The sequence below is a fragment of the Neomonachus schauinslandi genome, chromosome 11 (assembly GCF_002201575.2).
Source record: "Neomonachus schauinslandi chromosome 11, ASM220157v2, whole genome shotgun sequence".
Classification (NCBI taxonomy): domain Eukaryota; kingdom Metazoa; phylum Chordata; class Mammalia; order Carnivora; family Phocidae; genus Neomonachus; species Neomonachus schauinslandi.
The window spans coordinates 89,630,244-89,651,064 of NC_058413.1; the positions used below are offsets into that span (position 1 = coordinate 89,630,244).

The 20,821-nt window shown below is 44.6% G+C and overlaps 1 protein-coding gene across 1 annotated transcript; it reads right to left on the reverse strand.

Annotated features, from left to right (window-relative positions):
- Positions 1-1,154: 1,154 nt before the first annotated feature.
- Positions 1,155-20,340, reverse strand: DDX25 (DEAD-box helicase 25). The gene is made up of 12 exons (XM_021696321.1): positions 20,222-20,340; positions 19,528-19,594; positions 19,232-19,276; positions 18,605-18,740; positions 16,795-16,887; positions 16,608-16,710; positions 15,026-15,140; positions 13,881-14,058; positions 6,203-6,440; positions 4,967-5,129; positions 2,714-2,902; positions 1,155-1,430 (listed from the first exon to the last, which is right to left on the reverse strand). The coding sequence occupies exons 1-12, from the start codon at positions 20,282-20,284 to the stop codon at positions 1,369-1,371; spliced, it is 1,452 nt and encodes a 483-aa protein (XP_021551996.1). The 5' UTR covers positions 20,285-20,340; the 3' UTR covers positions 1,155-1,368.
- Between the last annotated feature and the right edge of the window lie 481 nt (positions 20,341-20,821).

The following is a 20,821-nucleotide window of genomic DNA, read 5'->3' on the forward strand; positions in this document are numbered from 1 at the left end:
CAACATGTATTTCTCTCTTGTGAAAGGAGACAATGTCTTCTCTGGGAAGTCGGCCCCGTTGGTGTTCGGGGCCCCTCCTCCGAGAGGCATCAGTGACCTGCACACCCCTCCCTCCTTCCGCACAGTCTGTTACCCTGCTGGCTTCCTCTGAGGCTGCTGTTACTCTGAAGTCTGAGACGGCCATAACTTCTTTTTCATCTCTCTTTCGCTGGCGTCTGGCGTAAAGGGTGCACAATAAACGTCTGCCAGGGAGAGAGGCAGCTGGATGGTTTTCATGTATTTCTGGGCCCTGCTCACGAGGATAAAACATGGGCAGGGAGCTCTGTGCGTGGAATACCAAAAGAGATATGCCAGAAACACCCTTCCAGGCCAGGGTGATGGGGGCAGTCCCTGTGGCTGTCGGTGGGGCTCCGGTGGGACGGACAGAGCCAGGGCCTGGGCTCTAGCTGCAGACAGCAGATCTGCTCCAGCTTTCTGCGAGAGCATCAATTTCCCTGGGCTCCTCAAGCCCACTGTTTTCACTTGTTAGCAGCAAATGTGAGAAATGAAAAGCATCTCAATGGGACTTACAGGAAAACGTCTGGGATTCTCAGATATACCTTGAATGAAATGTGACTTCTTTAATAAGGCGAATGGGATCCCCCCCGTCCCTGGCCTGTTTTGAAGAAATGTCTATAACAAAGACACATTTTCAGAGACTATTAGATAGCTGATGATGGATTAAATTTGCTCTATTTTGAAGACATTAACAAACCAAGCAGAGAAAATATTTTCACATTCTGTATGTCAACTGAAACATTTAAAAAAGCAAAATGTTCTCTTTCAAATTCGTTTTACTTTTTGAAGGTTTCACCCTGCACTCCCACCTAAGGGGGGTGTGTGTGTGTACACGTGTGTGTGTGTGTATGTGTGTGTGTGCGCGCGCGCGTGTGCGTGCCTGCATGGGGGAGCAGGCCCGTGAGGGAGGCCTGGAGCTGGACGGCTTCTCTGTCCCGCTAGCTCACATTCCCAAACCAGTGAGGTCCTACTGCCATCTCGTGGACCCTGACATGTTCACAGGTGGCACGGTGTGCTCAGATCCTGGAAATGAAGTCCCGCAACATCCCAGGGCCCACACAAAGATGTCTACCTGTAAATGAGATTAGAATAAGAAATAATCTTGCTTTTTTATTAAAAAAGATCATGTGCTTCACACCAATCTGGTTTCAGAAAGACCTCAGGTCTTAAGACTAAGGCTACCATGACATTTATTTTCCCATATTTAACAGTTTCACTTTGAAAAAGCCCCAACGGAAAAAATTACCTTCGAAACCCACTGGGACATTCTCACATAAACTAGGATATTTCACAAGCAATAGAGTTCTGCCTTCAATATTCAATCTTTTCAATTTCATCCATGTCTTCAGGGTTGAGTTGCTTAATACTGCTGTCTAGAAGGAGAGAGAATGGAATCAGTCTGAGCCCAGGGCCTAAATGGAATTTCATTCCACTCACTCTGAATTTCTGAAGACAGTGACACTCTTGCAAATATGTGTTCCTGTGACCCCTTGCATGGAAAGCCTTGAGAGAGGAACGTTCTCGAGATCAGTTTAGGAAGAGATGGTATCAAAGTAACCAATTAATACTGATTAAAATAGCATAAAATGCACCAAAAAATAGAACATGTATGTCTAGATACTTGGGCAGGAAAAAGGCCAGAGTGCAAGGGAGGGGAGACTAGGAAGGGGCCTGGTCGTGCTAGGAGGAATAAAGTGGGCCTGTGGGGGGGGGGGTGAGTGTATGAGGGAGGGTGGGGTACAGGACGGCAACAGGGAGGGGGGCTCCTCCACTGAGGTCACTTTCCAAGATTAGGTCATACGGTGTTTACCATAGCAAGAGTGGATCGTAATGTTCTTTCTTCCCCCATCCCTCCTTGCTTCTCCTAACACAGGGGTGCTTAATCAACTTTCCCAAAGGGGCCGTGGACGTGCTACAGTCTGTAGACTTTTCAAAATTGTATTCCAGACTGCATACGTGTGTCTCTGTGCATTTCCCCAGGACAGAGTCCACTGCTTCCCACAAAGTACAGTACCAATTTCCCAAAAGGTGAAGATATATTTGGGGTCATTTGGGTGTTCCTCTTCCCCTGTTCCCCAGCCATATCCATGGGCTTTGGGGTATGGGGTAATTTGAGAGGTGGACACCGCAGTTTAGGTCACTCTTCCAGTTTCCATCAGAGGGCAAGCTGCCAGTCCAAGAGCCCCAGCAGGTAACTGGAGCATGCCTTGTTGGATGGGGGGCTGGAGGAAGGACAGCAGATCTCAGAATTCAGGACCATCCTAGTTGTTAGGGTGGGGCCAGAGGAAGGGAAAAATGTAAATTAGAGAGGAAGCTGGGGACAGAATATAATCTTAAAGGACTTTATTACTTTGTTTAGGATGGTGCTTTATAGGACATGAAAAGCTGCCCCAGGTCCCACAATGGGCAATAACATCAACCTGAACTCATACTCATTCCACTGGATTTTTCCATTGTTCTTTAGCTACCATATACGGATGATTTAATCAACCATAGAGGCTCTGTAGGGACTCTGGCACTGTGAATTAAAAGCCCCCCATTCCTTGGCTCCTGTCCCAGAGCTACCCTAAGCCTCTGAGTATAAGGTCTGTGACACACGTCATCACTGTCAACATCAGCAGGGTCCACGGTTCCCACTGTGACAGGTGCTACTTACTAAAGTGATCCTGGATCTTCATAAGCAGGGGCAGCTTATCCACTTCAATCATGTTGAAGGCGAGGCCCTTTTTCCCAAAGCGTCCTGTCCGCCCTATGCGGTGAAGGTAGGTCTCATAGTCTGGCTCCTCAGCTTGGTTTACAGGGAGATCAAAGTTCACAACAATTGTGACCTGCTTCACATCGATCCCTGCAAGAGGAGAGATGCTGTAAGGTCCTGCAACTGTTTCCTTAGGACATAGCTATTCACAAACCACATTTGCCAAGGGAATTCTCATGTAACAGCCACAATTTACAAATAAAACTTGGTTTTACATCATGGAAGTGGATACTTTGGTCAGGCAATTTGCTTGCACAGTATGTCTAGGATGCTAGATTTAAGAGTGTCAGTAGAAGCTCGTTCCACAGAAGTCTAAATATGTACAGAGATTGTGTGTGTGTTGTGGACAGGGGCTCTCACCAAGCCCACAGAGACAAGGCCTCCTCTCCCCTCCTGCTGTGCTAAGTCCCCAGCAGGCCCCCTATCTAGAGTCCCCTACCCTTCAGGGGATCCCACTCCGCTCCATGCCCTGGTCATCGTCCCACCCAGGTCTTTTTTATCCCCTGCCTCATTGTTACAACAACTTCCAGCCGGGTTCCCCCTCTTCTCTCCTCCTCTGAGCTCTCCGACCACAGTCACCATGGCAACGTCCAGAACACTTGTGTTCAGGACCCGAATGCCCCAACTGCACAGGATGAAGAACAAACAGTTCCAGATTTCCACACCACCTGAAGTCTCATCTCTTCCTCTCCTGACTCAAATCCAACACTACAGTCACACGGTCTTGCCATTTCCCAAGCAAACTGTCAATTCTTACCAAACTGGATTCTCTACCCTTCCTTCAAAACCTTTCACATCTAATGTTCCCTAGGAAGACTTCTGTGATCCCCCAGTACCTCCGGCCCCCAGCACTAGAAAGCTGTCTGGGTCACAATCCTTGTCCTCCTTGGAGCTCTTGGTGCGCTCTTTCCACCTAGGTCTAGCGTCATGCCATCCAATATGGCTATCTAACTTTAATCCAAATTAAAAATCATTTCCTCAGTCACAGTAGCCATGTTTCAAGTACCCAGCAGCCATATATGGCCAGTGGCTACCAACTGAACAGCACGGAGTAGAATATTTCCATTAATGTGGAAAGTTCTATTGGGTAGCACTGGTCTAGATAGTAAGCGTCTAGGCACTGAGCTCCCGAGGGGCTGGGACCTCATCCTTTTTCAGGCTGCTCTTCCACAGTGCTGAGCTCTACGCGCACGGCAGGTCCTCATTTCTATCTGCTGAACTAAGAATGAATTAGGAAACAAGGTTCGAGTATAGGGTCTGGGCAAGGGCATAGGGAGGCTGAAAACCATAGGAAGTTCCTTCTCTTAAAAAAAAACCAAAGATTTTTTTCCCTCAGTAGTCAATAGTTTTGAAATTAAAAACACCTCAGAGATGATCAACACCATTAGGGAACATGAGTTAAAAACACAATGAGATGCCACATACATCTACTAGAATAACTAAAATTAAAAAGAGTGACAATACCAATTGCTGGCAAGGATGCAGAGCAACTGGAACTCTCCTACATCGCTGGTGGGAATAAAAAATGGTAGTCACTTTGGAAGACAGTTTCTTATGAAGCTAAATATACATTTACCGCATAACCCAGAAATCCTACTCCTAGGTATTTATCCAAGAGAAATGAAAACATGTGTCTGAAAGACCTATACATGAATGTTTATTATAGCTTTATTCAAAATAGCCCCAAACTGTGAATAATCCAAACGTCCATCAACTGGTGAATGGATGAACTAATTGTGGTACATCCATTCAACGGAATACTACCCAGCAATAAAAAGGATTGAACTAATATATGTCACAAGATGGATGAACTCAAAAGCATAATATCGAGTGGAATAAGTCAGACACAAAGGCTAACTACTATATGATTTAATTTGTATAGCATCTGGAAGAGACAAAAATACGGAGACAGAAATCTGATCAGTAGTTTCCAGGGGTCAGATGATAAAAGGAAGAGACTGTCTGCAAAGGAGCACAAGAAAGTTCTGGAGGAAGCGGGGACTGTTCTGTACTTCGAGTATGGTGATGGTCACATGACTCTGTATGTTTGTCAAAACTCACTGTAAACTTAAAATCAGTGAGTTTTATCATATGTAAATTATACTTCAATAAACTTGACTTTAAATGTATACACACACACACACACACACACACCTCGAGCACAGACATTGGTTGTTATAAGAACTTTCTCTTTCCCATCCCGAAACCTCTGAATGATGGAGGCTCGCTGATCCACGGTCAGCTCTCCGCTTAACAAAGACACTTGGTGGCCATCCTGCATCATCTCCACAGTCAACCACTTGGCATTTCGACGAGTCTACATGAAAACACAAAACCCAGCATAGCACCCCAAGTCCAAGCAGGCCGGCTGTGTTTGCAATGCTCACATATGCACGGTGAGGAAGCCGGAAAGGGCTGCACAGGAGTTTTGCTTTACCTCTCCCTCAAGCCATAGAGGAACCTTCGAATGGGGCACCTCCTGTGCTTCTCAGGGTCATGTCCTCTCAACCTGTGGGAGCTTTGGCTTCTCGGCCGTGAAGTAGAGATAAAATGCTCACTTACCTCACGCGGTAGGATGATGCCAAAATGGGGTAACATAGTAAAGACAACCTCAGGCACTGTAAGAGTGCTTCCTGTCTGCCCGGTGTCTTGTTCAGATCTTTATATGCATTATGGTCATTGTTCTCACAACAATTTGATGAAACAGCTACCTGATTTCATTTAAAAAATTAAAAAAAAAAAAACCCAAACCCAAAGCTTAAAAACATGGAGTCACTTGCCCAAGATTTTCATGGCTAGTCTGTGGCAGAAGTGAGCTTTCGTTTATTCGGTAAGGTTTTCAGTGCTGTCCCTGTGTCAGGAGGGCGTCATTCTAGTGGGGCTACGAAAGTAAGACAGATGAGGTCCTGCGCTCATGGAGTTTACAGTGTTCACGTGGTAGAGAGAAAACAAAACCAACATGTGAAGGTGAAACATGTCGGAGGGCAAAAAATAAATACGAAAATAAAAATAGGGTAATAGTGAGTGACTGAGTGGCTACTTTCCTCACAGTGAGTTAGGAACTAGACAAGAACATTCTTAATCTGATGGAGGGGAACTATAAAAACCCCACACTGAACATCAACCTATATGGGGAAACGTCAGACGCCATCCTTCTAAAATAAGGATGTCCTCTATTTAACATTATCTGGAAGTCTTACTCCGTCACTTAATCTTTCCACACAGATTCATTTCTGTTCCAAGTTGTTCTGAAGATTAAATACCCTCCTGTACCCAAAGTGCGGAAGGGGGTGCCTGGCCCTTACTGGCATCACCGTCCCCTCCACGGTGGGGGGCGGACCCTCTGCGGGCGAGTCCGGGCATGGCGAAGACAGACCGGGGCACGGTTACCTGGCAGAAGATGATGGCCTGCCCGATGGTGATGCCGCCATAGATGTTGCACAGGGCTTGGTACTTGTCTTTCCTATTCTCACACAGCACGTAATACTGTCGGATGTTGTGCAGGGTCAGCTCCTCCTTTCGTAATTTGATAACGTTAGGGTCTGGAATGATTCGCTCCGCAAACTGCCACACAGACTCCTCGAAGGTCGCTGAGAAGAGAAGCATCTGGCACTCCGAAGGTAAAGCTCTGTAAGGGACAGGGAAGACGCCGTCAGCCACTGCCGTCCCTGCCGCTTTCCTCGGGGCAGAGTCAAGCACGTCCTGCCCACTGCCACCAGGGTCAGCGGGGGAGGTGACGCCTTCCACCTCTGTGCACGGTGGCAGGCCCACGTGTCCTGCCCCTCCTTGCCTCCAAGAATTTGGGAACACACACAAGCTGAGTATGGAGCTCAAGAGCAAAGTCTAGATATGTATTTTGGAGGGCCTGGGGCGTTTCATGCCGATTTTCTGCTTAAGCGAGGCAGGATCAGGAGCCCCGAGTGTTGGTCTAGATACTCTTCATGGTATCCGTCTCACACACAGTGAAATGGGAGGAAAGAAACAGGCTAGTCATTCGATGGCAGGTGTTACACTTCTTGGGAGGAAAAGAACAACAGCCACACTAACTTTCTTTGGGATGGGAAGGACCTGGATAGAAACAAAAGGGGAACAAAGGGGAAATGCTACTGCATGCAAAACGTGAGCTGAACCCCGTAACAAACACAGGGCTGATTCGCATAAAGTGTAAAAATGGGCAAAATGAATCTATGAAGCCAGCAGTCAGAACAGAGGTTAATCCTGGGGAGGAGTGGGCGGGGATGGGGGTGGGCGGAGGCTGGTGACAGGAAAGGAGCCGTAGGGGACCTCTGGAGTGCTGGTAAAGTTCTAGTTCTCCGTCTGGGCCATCGTCTGAACACAGCCTCTTTGAATTTTCACTCAGCTCCACACTTGTGATTCATGTATTTCTCTGAACATATTTTATACATCAATAAATCTGAATTTAATCTGATTGCAACAGAGAGAAATCACCGCTTTTGAGAAGACAGCACCTAGAAGATATGGCATTAGTGCTAAAAGAGGGTGGTGGAGATCAGGGGGTCCAGTGACTCCCAGGCACGACGTCAAGCCTGGGGCGTGGGTCATCTGGGGAGCTGTTCTAAGTAATGATTGGACAGACTTCTGGGCAACTACGGTAGACTGTCTACATGCATACCTCTCCAGCCTCCCACACACCACGAGTACGATTATAAAGAGATAGAAAGATATGAACCCACAACAACACAGAGAACAGAAGAGGGGAAACTGGCAGATGAGGTATCTCAATGTATTTCTGGAAGATGGGAAAGCACGGTAAATGAGAAAGCGGATGACGCCCTCATGTGAGTGGTACAGATGGAAATGGTGATGCAGATGGTGGCTGGGCTGCAAAGGCAGTGCCTCCCTCAGAACCTGTGAGAGCGCTCGGAGCTACGAGCACCAGGGGCCAGAGAAAGCAGGCGTGGTGTGTGAGAAGATATGAGGAAAATTCTGCATTAGCTTGCTGCGAGGGGGGGGGGGGGCCAGGGGGAAGGGGGGGCACCTCTTGGCTGTCTACTGTATCACGGTCCTCCATCTGGAAAAAGATGGCGCCAGGACTGGCATTCCAAGACTTGGCCATTTCATTCCAAAAAGACAATGTACACAGATTACACAAGGAAAGGAAACATGGGCTAGTCTACAGAACAGTCTGGATTTCGAAGACTTAGTATGAGAAAAAGAACGTAAACTATTTCATTAATAATGTTTATATTGATTAAATTGATTACTTGTTAAAATGCTCTTTTTTGATATGTTGGGTTAAATAAAATATAATATGAATTTCACCTTTTTTAAAGTGTGGCTATTAGAAAATTGAAAATTACACATGTGGCTTGCATTATATTTTCATGGGACAATACTATAATCTTTTTTAAGCAAAAGAAGAAAATCAACAACAAAGGGATGAACAACCAACATAAATGCCCTAATTATTACTTAATATTCTCTTGAAGAGAAAGCCCTTTTTGACTACTGGATCTTTCTCAGAATTCTGACTCTTTCATTCTTGGTTATACATAAATATACCAACTTATTGGTAAGGGATAGCAAGAAGGGAGTCTCACTTGATCTTTGGCCAAAATCATTATTTTTTTAAAGATTTTACTTATTTATTTGACAAAGAGAGCGAACACAAGCAGGGGGAGCAGCAGGCAGAGGGAGAAGCAGGCTCCTACTGAGCAAGGAGCCTGACGCGGGGCTCGATCCCAGGACCTGAGCTGAAGGCAGACACTTAACTGATTGAGCCACCCACGTGCCCCTGGCCAAAATTATTTTAAACAGGAAGGCTGGCTGAAAATGTGTATAAGGAACAGCTGTATCCCACCTTACTTCAGGCAGGTGAGCATGTACAAGTAGGAGACCAGAGGTTTAGTCTGTGCAGAAATCCCAGACTTGGGGATGCCAGCCTCAGCCCAAGGTGAGAGTAAAGCAGAAAGCTAAAAATAGGGAGTGAGTGAAAATATGCATATGAGAGCATGCAGCCCATTCCCTGGCCCTGCTCCCAGGAGGCCAGCAACCAAGTGTATGCCTCCTAAGGAGGAGAGGAAAGATATTCCATAGTTCTAATGACCTGCAAGTAACGATCATCCTAGAGGGGAGCTGCCCAAGGCACAAGTCCCAACCATGCACTCAGAGCTGTCAATAAACTTCTTGGTTCCTAACCCTAGATTACGAAAGGCTAGCCAGGTATCACCAGATACGAAGGGGGAAGGTCCACCACAAGAGACAGACGTAGCAAAGAAACAAAAAGAAGAAACTTAGATAATTCAGAACCAACGTTGAGAGCAGAAAAAAATCTTAAATACTATAATTAATATTCTCAGAGAGACAACAGCAGCATATTGCATCCATAACAAGAAAAGGAAGTTACAGAACAGAAACAGAGAAAGGCAGGACAACCCAGACAAGACAGAAAAAGAAGATCAAATGACTGTGTTATTTTAATGACAGATAGAAGGACACATTCAACTGGGTGAAAGAGGTAAACACCAGAAATAGAGCAACTGCACCGCATGAAGGAAGAATTGGGGGCAAGGCATGGTGGGGAAGGAGACGTGAAAAGCATATATGGAGACCGAACCTCCCAAGTTCAGGATGAGACAGGCAACATTTCTAAATTCAAAGCTGTTTTGCCTTTTGAAAGCACACAGTGCTCAGCTGGAAACTGGATGCTGAACTCGTTTGGCCATTCTGCACAGACAGACATGCATTATTGCATTCCTCCCTTGAAATCTCTAGGAAGCTGAGTAAAGTTACATTGCCTGCTTCGGCACTTGCAAGTAAAATGTCCTGCGGGTGAACAAATGGAGACATTTTGACCAGAGATGGTCTTACCACTTTCCGTGGAGAGCTAATTCTGTAAGATCTTACTAATGATCATGCTTTGTACACTATACCAGGTGATATGTCAAATCACAGCAACAAAAAATATATTCCCCCTATCTCTCAGGATTTGAAAAATGGAGTTCAAAATATCTTCTTGACTTCCTTGAAGTTTTAATAAGACACAGAAAATCTAAAACAGAAGATTGCTGATATCACATCCAAATACAAACTAGCTTCTCATCAGCTGTCTGCACGTGCAGCAGACAGTGCAAATGTAAATTCTGGCAGCTTCCACTCAGCCTATAAACTTATCAAAGAAAAGGAAAAGATCTTGCCAGCTAAATACCCCACATACTTTGAGAATAGCATTTCTAAAAGGCAAATCATTTGCTTAACTGTGACACTGAGCTTTTGTTATCAAAGTTTTTGCTTACTTTTCAGCTTCCTCAAAACTTGCTGAGGCACTTAGTTAAGATTTTTACCTGTACGGAAATGGAAGAAGAGTGTCACCTTGAACATCTGCTTATAAGATACATTCACTGTTGAGGCCATGTAAAAGAGTTAAAATGTTGGCCAGTCATAAAATCATATCTTCAAAGTGTGAGAAAAAAAGAAAGTCCTTCTCTAATCTGAAAATACGGTGAAGATGGGAATGGAGGAAAGGCTGACAGTAAAACAGAAATGATAAGCTGAGCTATCTGGTGTTACCTAAAAAATTACTCATTTTTTAGGAAATAAGGCAGCTGCAGAACTCAAAAATGTCACCAGAAAAGGGCAACCCAGGGGCGCCTGGGTGGCTCAGTCGTTAAGCGTCTGCCTTCGGCTCAGGTTGTGACCCGAGGGTCCTGGGATCGAGCCCCACATCGGGCTCCCTCCTCCGGTGGAAGCCTGCTTCTCCCTCTCCCACTCCCCCTGCTTGTGTTCCCTCTCTCCTGTGTCTCTCTGTGTCAAATAAATAAATTTAAAAAAGAAAGAAAGAAAGAAAGAAAAGGACAGCCCAGTTGAACAAGACTTTCTCGTTCCGTTGCTAAAAACTGTAACTTCAATCCATCTTTGACTTCCAAAGCCTAAATTGCCTACGTGTTTTACCACTATTTTCCCTGAGAACCACAATGGTAGCTAATGTACTTCAGAGTGTTTGAAAATGACGGACATTTTATTTTTTTTAAAGATTTTAGGGCGCCTGGGTGGCTCAGTTGGTTAAGCGACTGCCTTCGGCTCAGGTCATGATCCTGGAGTCCCTGGATCGAGTCCCGCATCGGGCTCCCTGCTCAGCAGGGAGTCTGCTTCTCCCTCTGACCCTAACCCCTCTCATGTGCTCTCTCTCATTCTCTCTCTCAAATAAATAAATAAAATCTTTAAAAAAAAAAAAAGATTTTATTTATTGACAGAGAAAGACACAGCGAGAGAGAGAACGCAAGCAGGGGGGATGGGAGAGGGAGAAGCAGGCTTCCCACAGAGCAGGGAGCCCAATGCAGGGCTCGATCCCAGGACACTGGGACCATTACCTGAGCCGAAGGCAGACGCTTAACGACTGAGCCACCCAGGCAACCCAATGATGGACATTTTAGATGTGGATAACCTAAATGGTGGATTTTCAGCAAGAGGGATCAGAGCGACAAACAGCTGATCTACCAAACAAGCCTGCAGAGTTGATGTGGACATTTCTAGAAAGCTAGACATGAATTCTTGCGTGTTTAAAAACCTAGTGTTGCTAGTATGTAAACTCTTAAATAACCCATGCTTGAACACTTTTGTGAAGAGGACATCACACTGGACTAATAGCAGGAGTCAGCGTGAGCTTGCTAAGAGCAGAGCTACCAAGTCAAAATGAATTTTACATTGGACTGTATTCAGTTTTCCTGCCACATACAAAAAAAGAAGGCTGTAGGTAGTTCAAAGAATTATTACTGGAAGAGGAAAGGGAAAGAGTAGAGACAGCCTACCTCACTATGAGACAAAAATAGGTCACCGGGGATTGGGTCTTTAAACACAGGTAACAGCTGTTTAATTAGTCCTACTGTATTGACATTCTCCTTGTAAGAAGTCTTATATTTGAGTATCTTAAGAATATACAACAGCACAGAGTATAAAATTTAAGCATCCAATAATGAATTTAAAAAGATTAAAATAAATTGCTGTCAAAGATGACGTTATAAAATACCATTATATGTTTCTCACACATATTATTCATTTTATTAGTTGTACTAATAATTACGACTAATTGCCACTGTTAATTAGTTCTCTTGTTTTGCTTAAATAGTAGCATTTATGTAACAGAAAAAATAGGGTGATATATAATTTAAAAGAAACATATATTTCCCATATTTTTATGTTAATAACACACGTGTATGACTATCTTTTCTGTATTATTATATAGATATATTTTTTTGTCTGCCATGACTGTGTCCTGCTTTCTAAAAAGTTGGTCACTGTAGGTAAAGAAATGACCTTAAGAAATTTTCCCAGATCTGGCCGGCACAAGTTTTACAAATGAACAGGGTGAGTGCACTATATGTCTAGAACAAGGGATGAGAAAAAAAAAAAAGGACCCAAGCCAATGCATATAATTGAGAAATTTCAGAATACCGTGAAGAAGGAAGATTCCAAAAGCTTCTAGAGAGAAAAAAACAGATCACCTACAAAAGTTTGGGGATCAGGATGACATTAAACTTGTCAGCAACAACACTGGAACTGAGAGTATTAACTATATAGCATTTAAAAAAATTTTTGTTTTCAGCATTGACTCTGAATTTACTGGAAGAATTCTTTAACTTGGATTTCACGTCCAAGCAAACAAAAGATCAGATTTACAGGCACAATGAAGACATTTTCAGACATGTGGGAGATAGAAAGTGAACTTCCCAACATTATTTTAAGGAAGCCACTAGAGAATATACTCCTGGATACTGAGTAAACTGACAGTAAACCAAGAAAAACACCCAGAAAACAGGAGATTCCAAACTGTAAATGAGGGCCAGGGAGACCCATAGTGACAACTGCACAACAGTTCAGTGTGGACTGAAACTGGACAGAGGTTGTGAGAGTTTCAGGAAAAAAAGACATTGACAGAGTTTGTAAATATATTTGCCTATTTGGAGATATCACTGACATATGACACATATGATGAAATGGGCAGAGAAAAATTAAGGATCCCTACCCAGTGATACTAACCAAACGAAGGAAAACAGGCAATTATTAATTTAGGGGAAACAGTTGTATAAGAAAAAACATAATCATAGTAATACACCGTGTGACAATGAACAGTATAATGTCCTAATGATAACAACACTATTAATGTAGCCAACTCTTACGCTGTAACCACAGCGAGGTGGCAGAGGGGACAGGAAGGTGGGGAGAGGGTGGTGGGACAAAAGAGCTGGATTCCCACTTCCTATACTAGCAGTCAGCAGACAGCGACACATTAAGAAATAGCCTTTTGAGCATACTATTTAAACTATGAGGGTTAATACCAGAACAGAGAGATATCCTCTAGAAGGAGCACTGCACTGTTTTTCATTACAGGTCTTCCAGTACTGCTTGTTTTTTGGGGTTTTTTTAAGATTTATTTATTTATTTGGGGGGTGGGCATGAGTGGGAGGGGCAGAGGGAGATAGAGCTGAAACCAAGAGTCAGATGCTTAACCAACTGAGCCACCCAGGCGCCCCCCCCCGCCCTGCCCTTAGTACTATTTGAATTTAGTACTAAGTGATACAGATTCCTAGACCCACTCCCAGAATTCTAAACCAGTGAGGCTCAGGTTAGGTCCAGCAATCTGTAATTTTAAGGCCCTTGGGTGATCCTGAGAGAGAGGCCTAGGAAAACAAGAGGATTTACTTGACAAACGAGAGGCAAAGTCAGGACTAGACCACGGGGCTCCTGATTCCAGGTTACTGTGTTCTCTACTCTCTAGCAGTTAGCCTCACAGTAGCCTTTGCAGGCTTTAATAAATTCTCTTTAGACTTTTGCTCTTACTAGAAAAATTAGTGGCACGATTTGGTGGGTTCCACGTACAGGCCTGTAGTGAAAACAAAAGCAATCAGACAAGATGACAAACTAAAGAAGTGGGAAAATGACAGCAGTCTAAGGGCCCGCTGAGCTGGTGAAAATACTGAACACCCAGATTTGTTTTAGAGGCAAAGGAAGCGGGGAATCAAGCAGTGAAGACAACTGGGAGCAGCAGACAAATCAAACTCCCCCTCCAGACCGAAGATCCAGGAAGAGAAAGGATGAATGTGAAACTTACCTCTGAATACGAATGCTTTGATCTGAGAATCCTTGTGTGTCAATCATCACATCTGCTTCATCCAGGACAAACACACGAATCTTAGTCAAGTCAATTAATTTTCGCTTGAAACACCAATCTAGGACGGTCCCAGGAGTGCCAATTATAATCTGTTTGGTGACGTCGGTGCCTCTGGGAACTAGAGAGAAAAGGGTTGATTGACTCCTTCAGATGCAAAGGACCCTCACAGTCCACAATTCTGGGCCACGCAACATTGGGCTGTGAAGCACAAGTATATTTCGTGACGATTTTCCAAGTGTGAACCCTGAGGGTCAGCGTGGATTTGGATTTTGCAGAGCTTTAGGATAAACCTCCCGTTTCTAGGTTTAGGGTAGTAATAGTCCTGCCTATTGGATTCTGCCCCACGGTCAGTTAAAAAGCCACCCTCCAGCAATCCCACCGCCTTACAGAAACACCGGCACCATGGTAAGAAACCTACCAACCGTCCCCAAATGGAAAAAAAGCACAATGTCTATCAACGGGTTACATTAAATACATTATGGAATACTATGAAGCTAGTCAAAACAATGATGTGGGACTATATGAATGGACATGGAACGATGTCCAAAACATGTACATTTTTAGACACTATGAAAAAAATGCTCCCATTTTCATAAACACTCCACAAAAACAAATACATACACGTACATCCACATGTGTCTGAACTGAAAAAAGAAAGCAAACCACCAAAGTCTGTGAACAAAACTACTATCCTTGGAAACAGGTTTTTGGAGGACGAGACCTTTGCCTTCTGACTTTCTCTGTTTTAAAGACTTTCTCTTCCTGCTATGCTCACATAACACTTCAATGAAAACGTAACACAATACAAGCACGAAACAACTGAGCCTCAAGAAAAGCCAAAACCGTCATCTTTGCAGGATGCGGAAATGACGCAGCTAACATGTACAGCGTCTTTATCACGTGCCAAGCGTGTACACGGTGCTGCATGTGCATCCGTTCATTTAATTCTAGTCATAGCTCTTTGGCACAGGTGCTGTGAGAGCTCCCAATTTAGAGACAAGGAAGCTGAGAAGGTACAGAACACGCTTGCTGGTGGTGGAGTCGGGATTTAAAAATTCCGCCAGGCCTGGCTTACTGGTACATACTGTGATTCCCTCGAATGGCGTACATCACTTGAACATCCACACAGAATTTTCCCATCTGTTCGACCACACGACCAGTTTGCAAAGCCAGTTCATAAGTAGGAGCTAGGCAGAGGCACTGCGAGAGAGAAGGGGCAAGTCGCAAGGCTCACACAAGCCATCGTGCAAATCTGAAGTACAATTAAAATGCGTACAGGGAGACACAGGTCAAACTGGGAGGTTTTGGTTGAATAAAGTATTTTCAGTTGAACACAATTTAGCAGCTGATAGATCTGAGGTGAATGTCGAGTATGGGAAGGGAGAAGGGGTTGAAGGACAGAGAAATACCTTTTATAGATTCCTCTCTAAAGAGTTATGAAGAACCACAGATCCTGCTTTCTTTGTGGGAAAGAGTGGGGTGTAGGGAGGCTGGGAGTCAAGAAGAAAGGAAATGCAAGGCGAATCACTGCTTGAGTGTCACCCCCATCACTTCTTGCCTGCTGTTAAAAGTCTGCCGGTTTCCAGAACACTCCCTGCTTGATCCAATCCACTGTATACACCTCTGGCAGAATATTCCCTAAAATTCTTTCCTTTGTTACCTCCATCCCCCTATATCTGGTGGCTGCTGAGGAAGGAAAATGTTGATGGAAGAAAACTGGTGATACTTAATGCATTTATGGGCTTCAATTAAGGATCTGTGATACAGAGGAGAGGAAAACATAAAGCACTAACAACTGTTTCCACACACATTTCTCAACATGGGTTTAAGCACAGCTTTTCCTGAAGAATTTTTATTCATAATACCAAACCCTGAATATGTATTTCAGTGAACCTGTCTAAAAAAGCACAAAATTTCATACGCCAGGCATCAGTCACCCACATCCACAGCTTATCTTGCTGATCAAACTGTAAGCTTCCCGAAAGAACCCTTTGCATGGGGTGTGCTCAATACTCAGGTAGTCAGCTTGTCACATGAGTTGATGAGCACAGCTTGGAAATAACAGGGAAAGAACACCAGACACTTTCCAAAAGTGGAAGCTAGACCAAGAGAAGGGCAAGTGCGCTTCCTGTCCCTGCTCAGTCACTCTCGGACATCTGTGACCTCATGTGAGACACGTGCCTCTCCAAGCCTCAGTCTTCCCTCTGCTAAAGGAGGAGGCAGACGGGGTGATGCTTTGGTCTGACAGCTATCCGGCCACCACTAGTGAATGCTTACTTCAGAGCAAGCACAGTGTGAAAGAGGGACATTATTTAATCTACAGGACAATCCTATGAGACATTCATTCATTCAACAAGCCAGGCACTGTGCTCAGAGTCAGGAATGATCCATGCCTTTATAGATGTTATCCTTAGAGACAGGGAAACAGACCTGGAATGCTCTACTAACTCACCTAAGACATTCTACTGGTAAGTAGAGAGGCTGGGATTGGAACCAAACTAGAAAGCCTGTGCTCCTGTTACTGTTCCATCCTGCTGCCCACTGCTCTGGGATTTTATGAAAGAATGTCTATTTGAAATGCTATCATATCATGGCAGTAATATTGCCCATTACTAAAATATCACTGGCATTGCAAGCATTCCCCTTCCTCCCTCAACCTTTTCTTACCTGTGGGAACAATTCCAAGGTATTAACTCTGCTTAGCATTGCCAAGACAAAAGCAGCTGTTTTTCCTGTTCCAGACTGGCTCTGGGCTATAAGGTTCTGGGGTCTGTAGAAAAGAGAGACACCTGGGCATAAACTGCATACAGGAGACTAAAAACCAAGTTGGAACAGCACTGCCCTGGAAACTCACGGGTGGGCCAGCATCATAGGGAGAGCCATCTCTTGGATTTTGGATGGTCTGTTAAATCCCATTGCATAGATCCCTTTTAATAACTCTTCCTTCCTATCAAAAAAAAAAAAAAAAAAAAGCACACACTTAAAGCCTATGATTGGTCAGTAGCCTCAGAAATATGAACTCAAAAGGTGTATTTTTAAATTAAGCCACTCTGCAACTGAGCTTCAATATATTTAAAAATATATTGTAATATTTAGAAATACACAATTTACACCTCAACTCCCAAACATACACAATCATGCCTGCACAGTTGGACCACTCAAATAATAAACTATGCTTTAAGCCTAGGCTGAGGACAGTAACAATAGCCTAACATGGAACTTTTGGTTGACCCAAGCAAAAATGCCAGAAGAGTCTTTTTTTCCACGCAAGCAGAAAACTGAGATTTACTGTATTTTTTTTTTTAAAAGATTTTATTTTTAAGTAATCTTTACACCCAACCTGGGGCTCGAACTCATGACCCCCAGATCAAGTGTCCCATGCTCTTCCAACTGAGCCAGCCAGATGCCTATACTCTTTACTTTTTTAAAATTAATGACAATCTTTGATTCTTTAACAGTAATTTTCAGAGAAGACAAAACTTCATTGAGGTAATTCTTACATCAGTACTGTCTAGGAGCAGAAGACACAATATTACCTCATCCTTCTGAGCCAACATTTTTTTTTTTGAGAGAGAGAGAGAGAGAGTGAGAACACGAGTGGGGGTTGGGTTGGGAGGCAGAGGCAGAGAGAGAGTATCTTAAGCAGGCTCCATGCCCAGCGGAGACCCCAACGGAGGGCTCACTGATCTCACAACGCTGAGATCATGACCTGAGCTGAAATCAAGGGTTGGATGCTTAACCGACTGAGCAACCCACACACCCCTGAGCCAGCATTTTTAAATGCATCTTTCCTGGGGTCTCACGATAGAGGATAGAAAGAAGAAAAATGAAGTAGGTTGGAACACTTCCACCTTCAACGACATGTATATTTTGTATTTGGTTACTTGGCAGATTACTGGCAGCCAACTGTTAATCATAGGTAAGCTTCTTCCTCCATTTAGAAAATGTTGGGGCATTGGGATTTTGGATATTTCCCTTCTACATAAGTCCCTATCAGTAACTCTTCCTGTTAAAATGCAGTTCCTTAATGCTAGTTGATAGATCCCTAGGAAATGCAAACCCATCTGGGAAAGTTATTCATTTTATTTTTTTAAAGATTTTATTTATTTATTCATGAGAGACAGAGAGAGAGAGAGGCAGAGGGAGAAGCAGGCTCCCAAGGAGCAGGGAGCCCGATGAGGGACTCGATCCCAGGACCCTGGGATCATGATCTGAGCCGAAGGCAGACGCTTAACGACTGAGCCACCCAGGCGTCCCTGGGAAAGTTATTCATTTTAATACCATCTGAAACAAAATATAATTAGGAAGGTAAAAGCTTATAACTTATCTAAAGGGGGTGAGAAAGGGTATTTGGTCCATCAATGTCCCTTTATCTATATTATGGTACGGAGAATAGCAACATGGCTGTGTTGAGCTTAGCTATCCCCCTTAGCATGGCAAGGTTAAAATATTTTACCATCAAGATGTTCTCAATTTGCTGCACACTCAGGTATCCTAGTCCTCCTTTTTGAATTATATTTCAACTGCATGCAAAATGTCCACATCTCATTTTAATATTGAATATGAGAACATAAAGGTGATTCTGAGAGTTTTTATTATTAGATTTTTTGTTCTGTACCATTCTTTCTGGAATTTCCCCACAATAAATGAGTAAAAATACTCACAGCCGCAGCTCTTCAAATGTTTTCACTGAGTAGAGTGGAGAGCTGGGATCCTTTTGTAAGACTTCAACTCGGTGACTGGATTCTACTAAGGACTGCCGGATTAACTTGTTTAAGAGTGAATTAGCTGCCAAATCCACTAGAAAGCAAAAATAAAAAAGGAGATATTGCAGGAGAAAATCCAGCCTCCTAAATGAATCTAATAAATTGCTCCTTCCCATTCAGAGACTGTATATCAAGCAACTGCTCCTACTCTCAACTTTCCTCTAAAAGGAGGTTCTAGAAAGAATGACAACACTGAGAATTCCTTTCTACACAAGAATCCAGTTTCTTATGCTCTGCTGCTATACCAACCTCTGACCTTAAGCAAGCCTACATCTATCACCACCAGACCTAATTTTTCCTTGCCAGCTGAAAATTCTTAACCCATTCCCTCATATTCCATCTCAACTTCCCCTAAAGAAATATGGCCTACTCCTAATTTAGTATTTCTTCTGATAGTCACTATTTATAAAGAAAACAGAAGACAGTTCTTTTCCAATTGAGATTATATTATTCGCTCATATTGTGAAAAATCATGATTAACTGATACAGAGTGCTAGGTTACATGCAAATAAATTTATCTCCTACCTACATCTTCTTCATCATCTTCTTCCGTGTTATTAATAGAACCATCTAAAAGAATGGAAGAGAAACAATAAATACCAAACAGAAATGTAAAGTGTATGATCCCAGTATCTGACTGTCTCCACAGTATGCACTGACAGCAAGGGTCATCTAATGAAGGAGTGGGTTAAAAGACTGGGAAGGCAGTGGAGGACCTTGACAGTTAATGGGAGCCGGAGGCATTTCAGTTGCCAGGGACCCGAGGAAAGCAATGCTTTTTCATTAATTGGGGCCAATCTGCTTTATCTAATAGCACTCACCTATGTTTGGGACTGTAGTACTCTTAATACCCCGAAGGTTCTTCCGGGGATGGATGAGGTTTGAAAACTATTGAAAAACACAAATTTCAACCAATATTAGGAAGCAAGCCACCAAGCAGCCCAGTGCACCCCCCTAGCAGAGAAGGGAGGGACCCACCCAAATACTGTTTCCTTTGCGGTGTCAGGTATTAATTCTGACACTGGATTCTTTTCAGGAATAGGTCACCTCTATGAATTATGCTAAAATCGAAGGAGACTTTCTGCTGCCCCTGTACCTTAAGTTCCTCTTTATAGTCCTCTAATCTAAATGTGGCAGTCCTTGGGGGTCACAGCACCAGGAAAGGATGGTGGGTAGCAAAGCACGGTGGTCGGTAAGATGGAAGCTAGCCGAGGCTCAATGGTCAAATTGGGAGAGCAGAAAACTCCAAGGTCTAGTTGGGACTATCAGCTGCTTTCTCTCCCGGGACTTCTAGGGGTCTTCATTTTGCCCTTTCAAACCAAAGGTCTCGTGTCTCTCTCGGGGTCTCCTGCCCCCGGCCCTGCCCACATCCTTGCCACATCTCCCCTCCACCATTTGACACCCCACTCCACACGCTAGCGGGGCTCTCTCCTCCCGCCCTCCCCGGCAGATCTCCCTCTCAGAGTGCAGTTCTGGCCCCCGCCCACTTGCCCTCCCCAGCTCAGCGGCGGTTACATGGCTGTTCAGCCGCTCGCTCTCCGCCGCCCCGGCGTCGCCTCCCCAAAGTAACGACGCCATAGCCGCGATCGCAGCTCCCGCCCCCAGCACGTGCGCCCTCCCCCAGCACGAGGCAGCGCCCGGCTCCAGCCAGCGGCCAATGGGCTTGCTCTGGGGGCAGGCTGACGCGCCCGCGACCACCCGCGGCGCGGCGCGCAGGCGCGGGAGTTCCAGAGAGGTGGGCGGAGCCAGGAAAGGAGGTGGGGGCTGCAGGGGAAGGAGAACTGAGTTCAGAAGCAGGTTTGCACTCGAGCAGCCGCGCGTCGGCGCCAGGTGTTAGAAACCCGCGACGGGGCGCCAGTGTCGTGAACACTCGCCTACTCCTGACCTCTGCTAAACCCGCAACAGCTTGAGATTCTAAGCCGCAGCAATTTTCGCACTGATTCGAGAGTCCTACCTCCCTTACTCACCACTTACTACGCAATTCTCCGGGCGGTGAGGCTGGACCCTCCCCGCTCCCCGCCCCCGCCCTGTGGCTTCAAGCACTCCTGCCCATGTTTCCCCAAAATATCCGCTTCTACATTACTAGATGTCAGAAAGACCAGAGAATTTCATAGG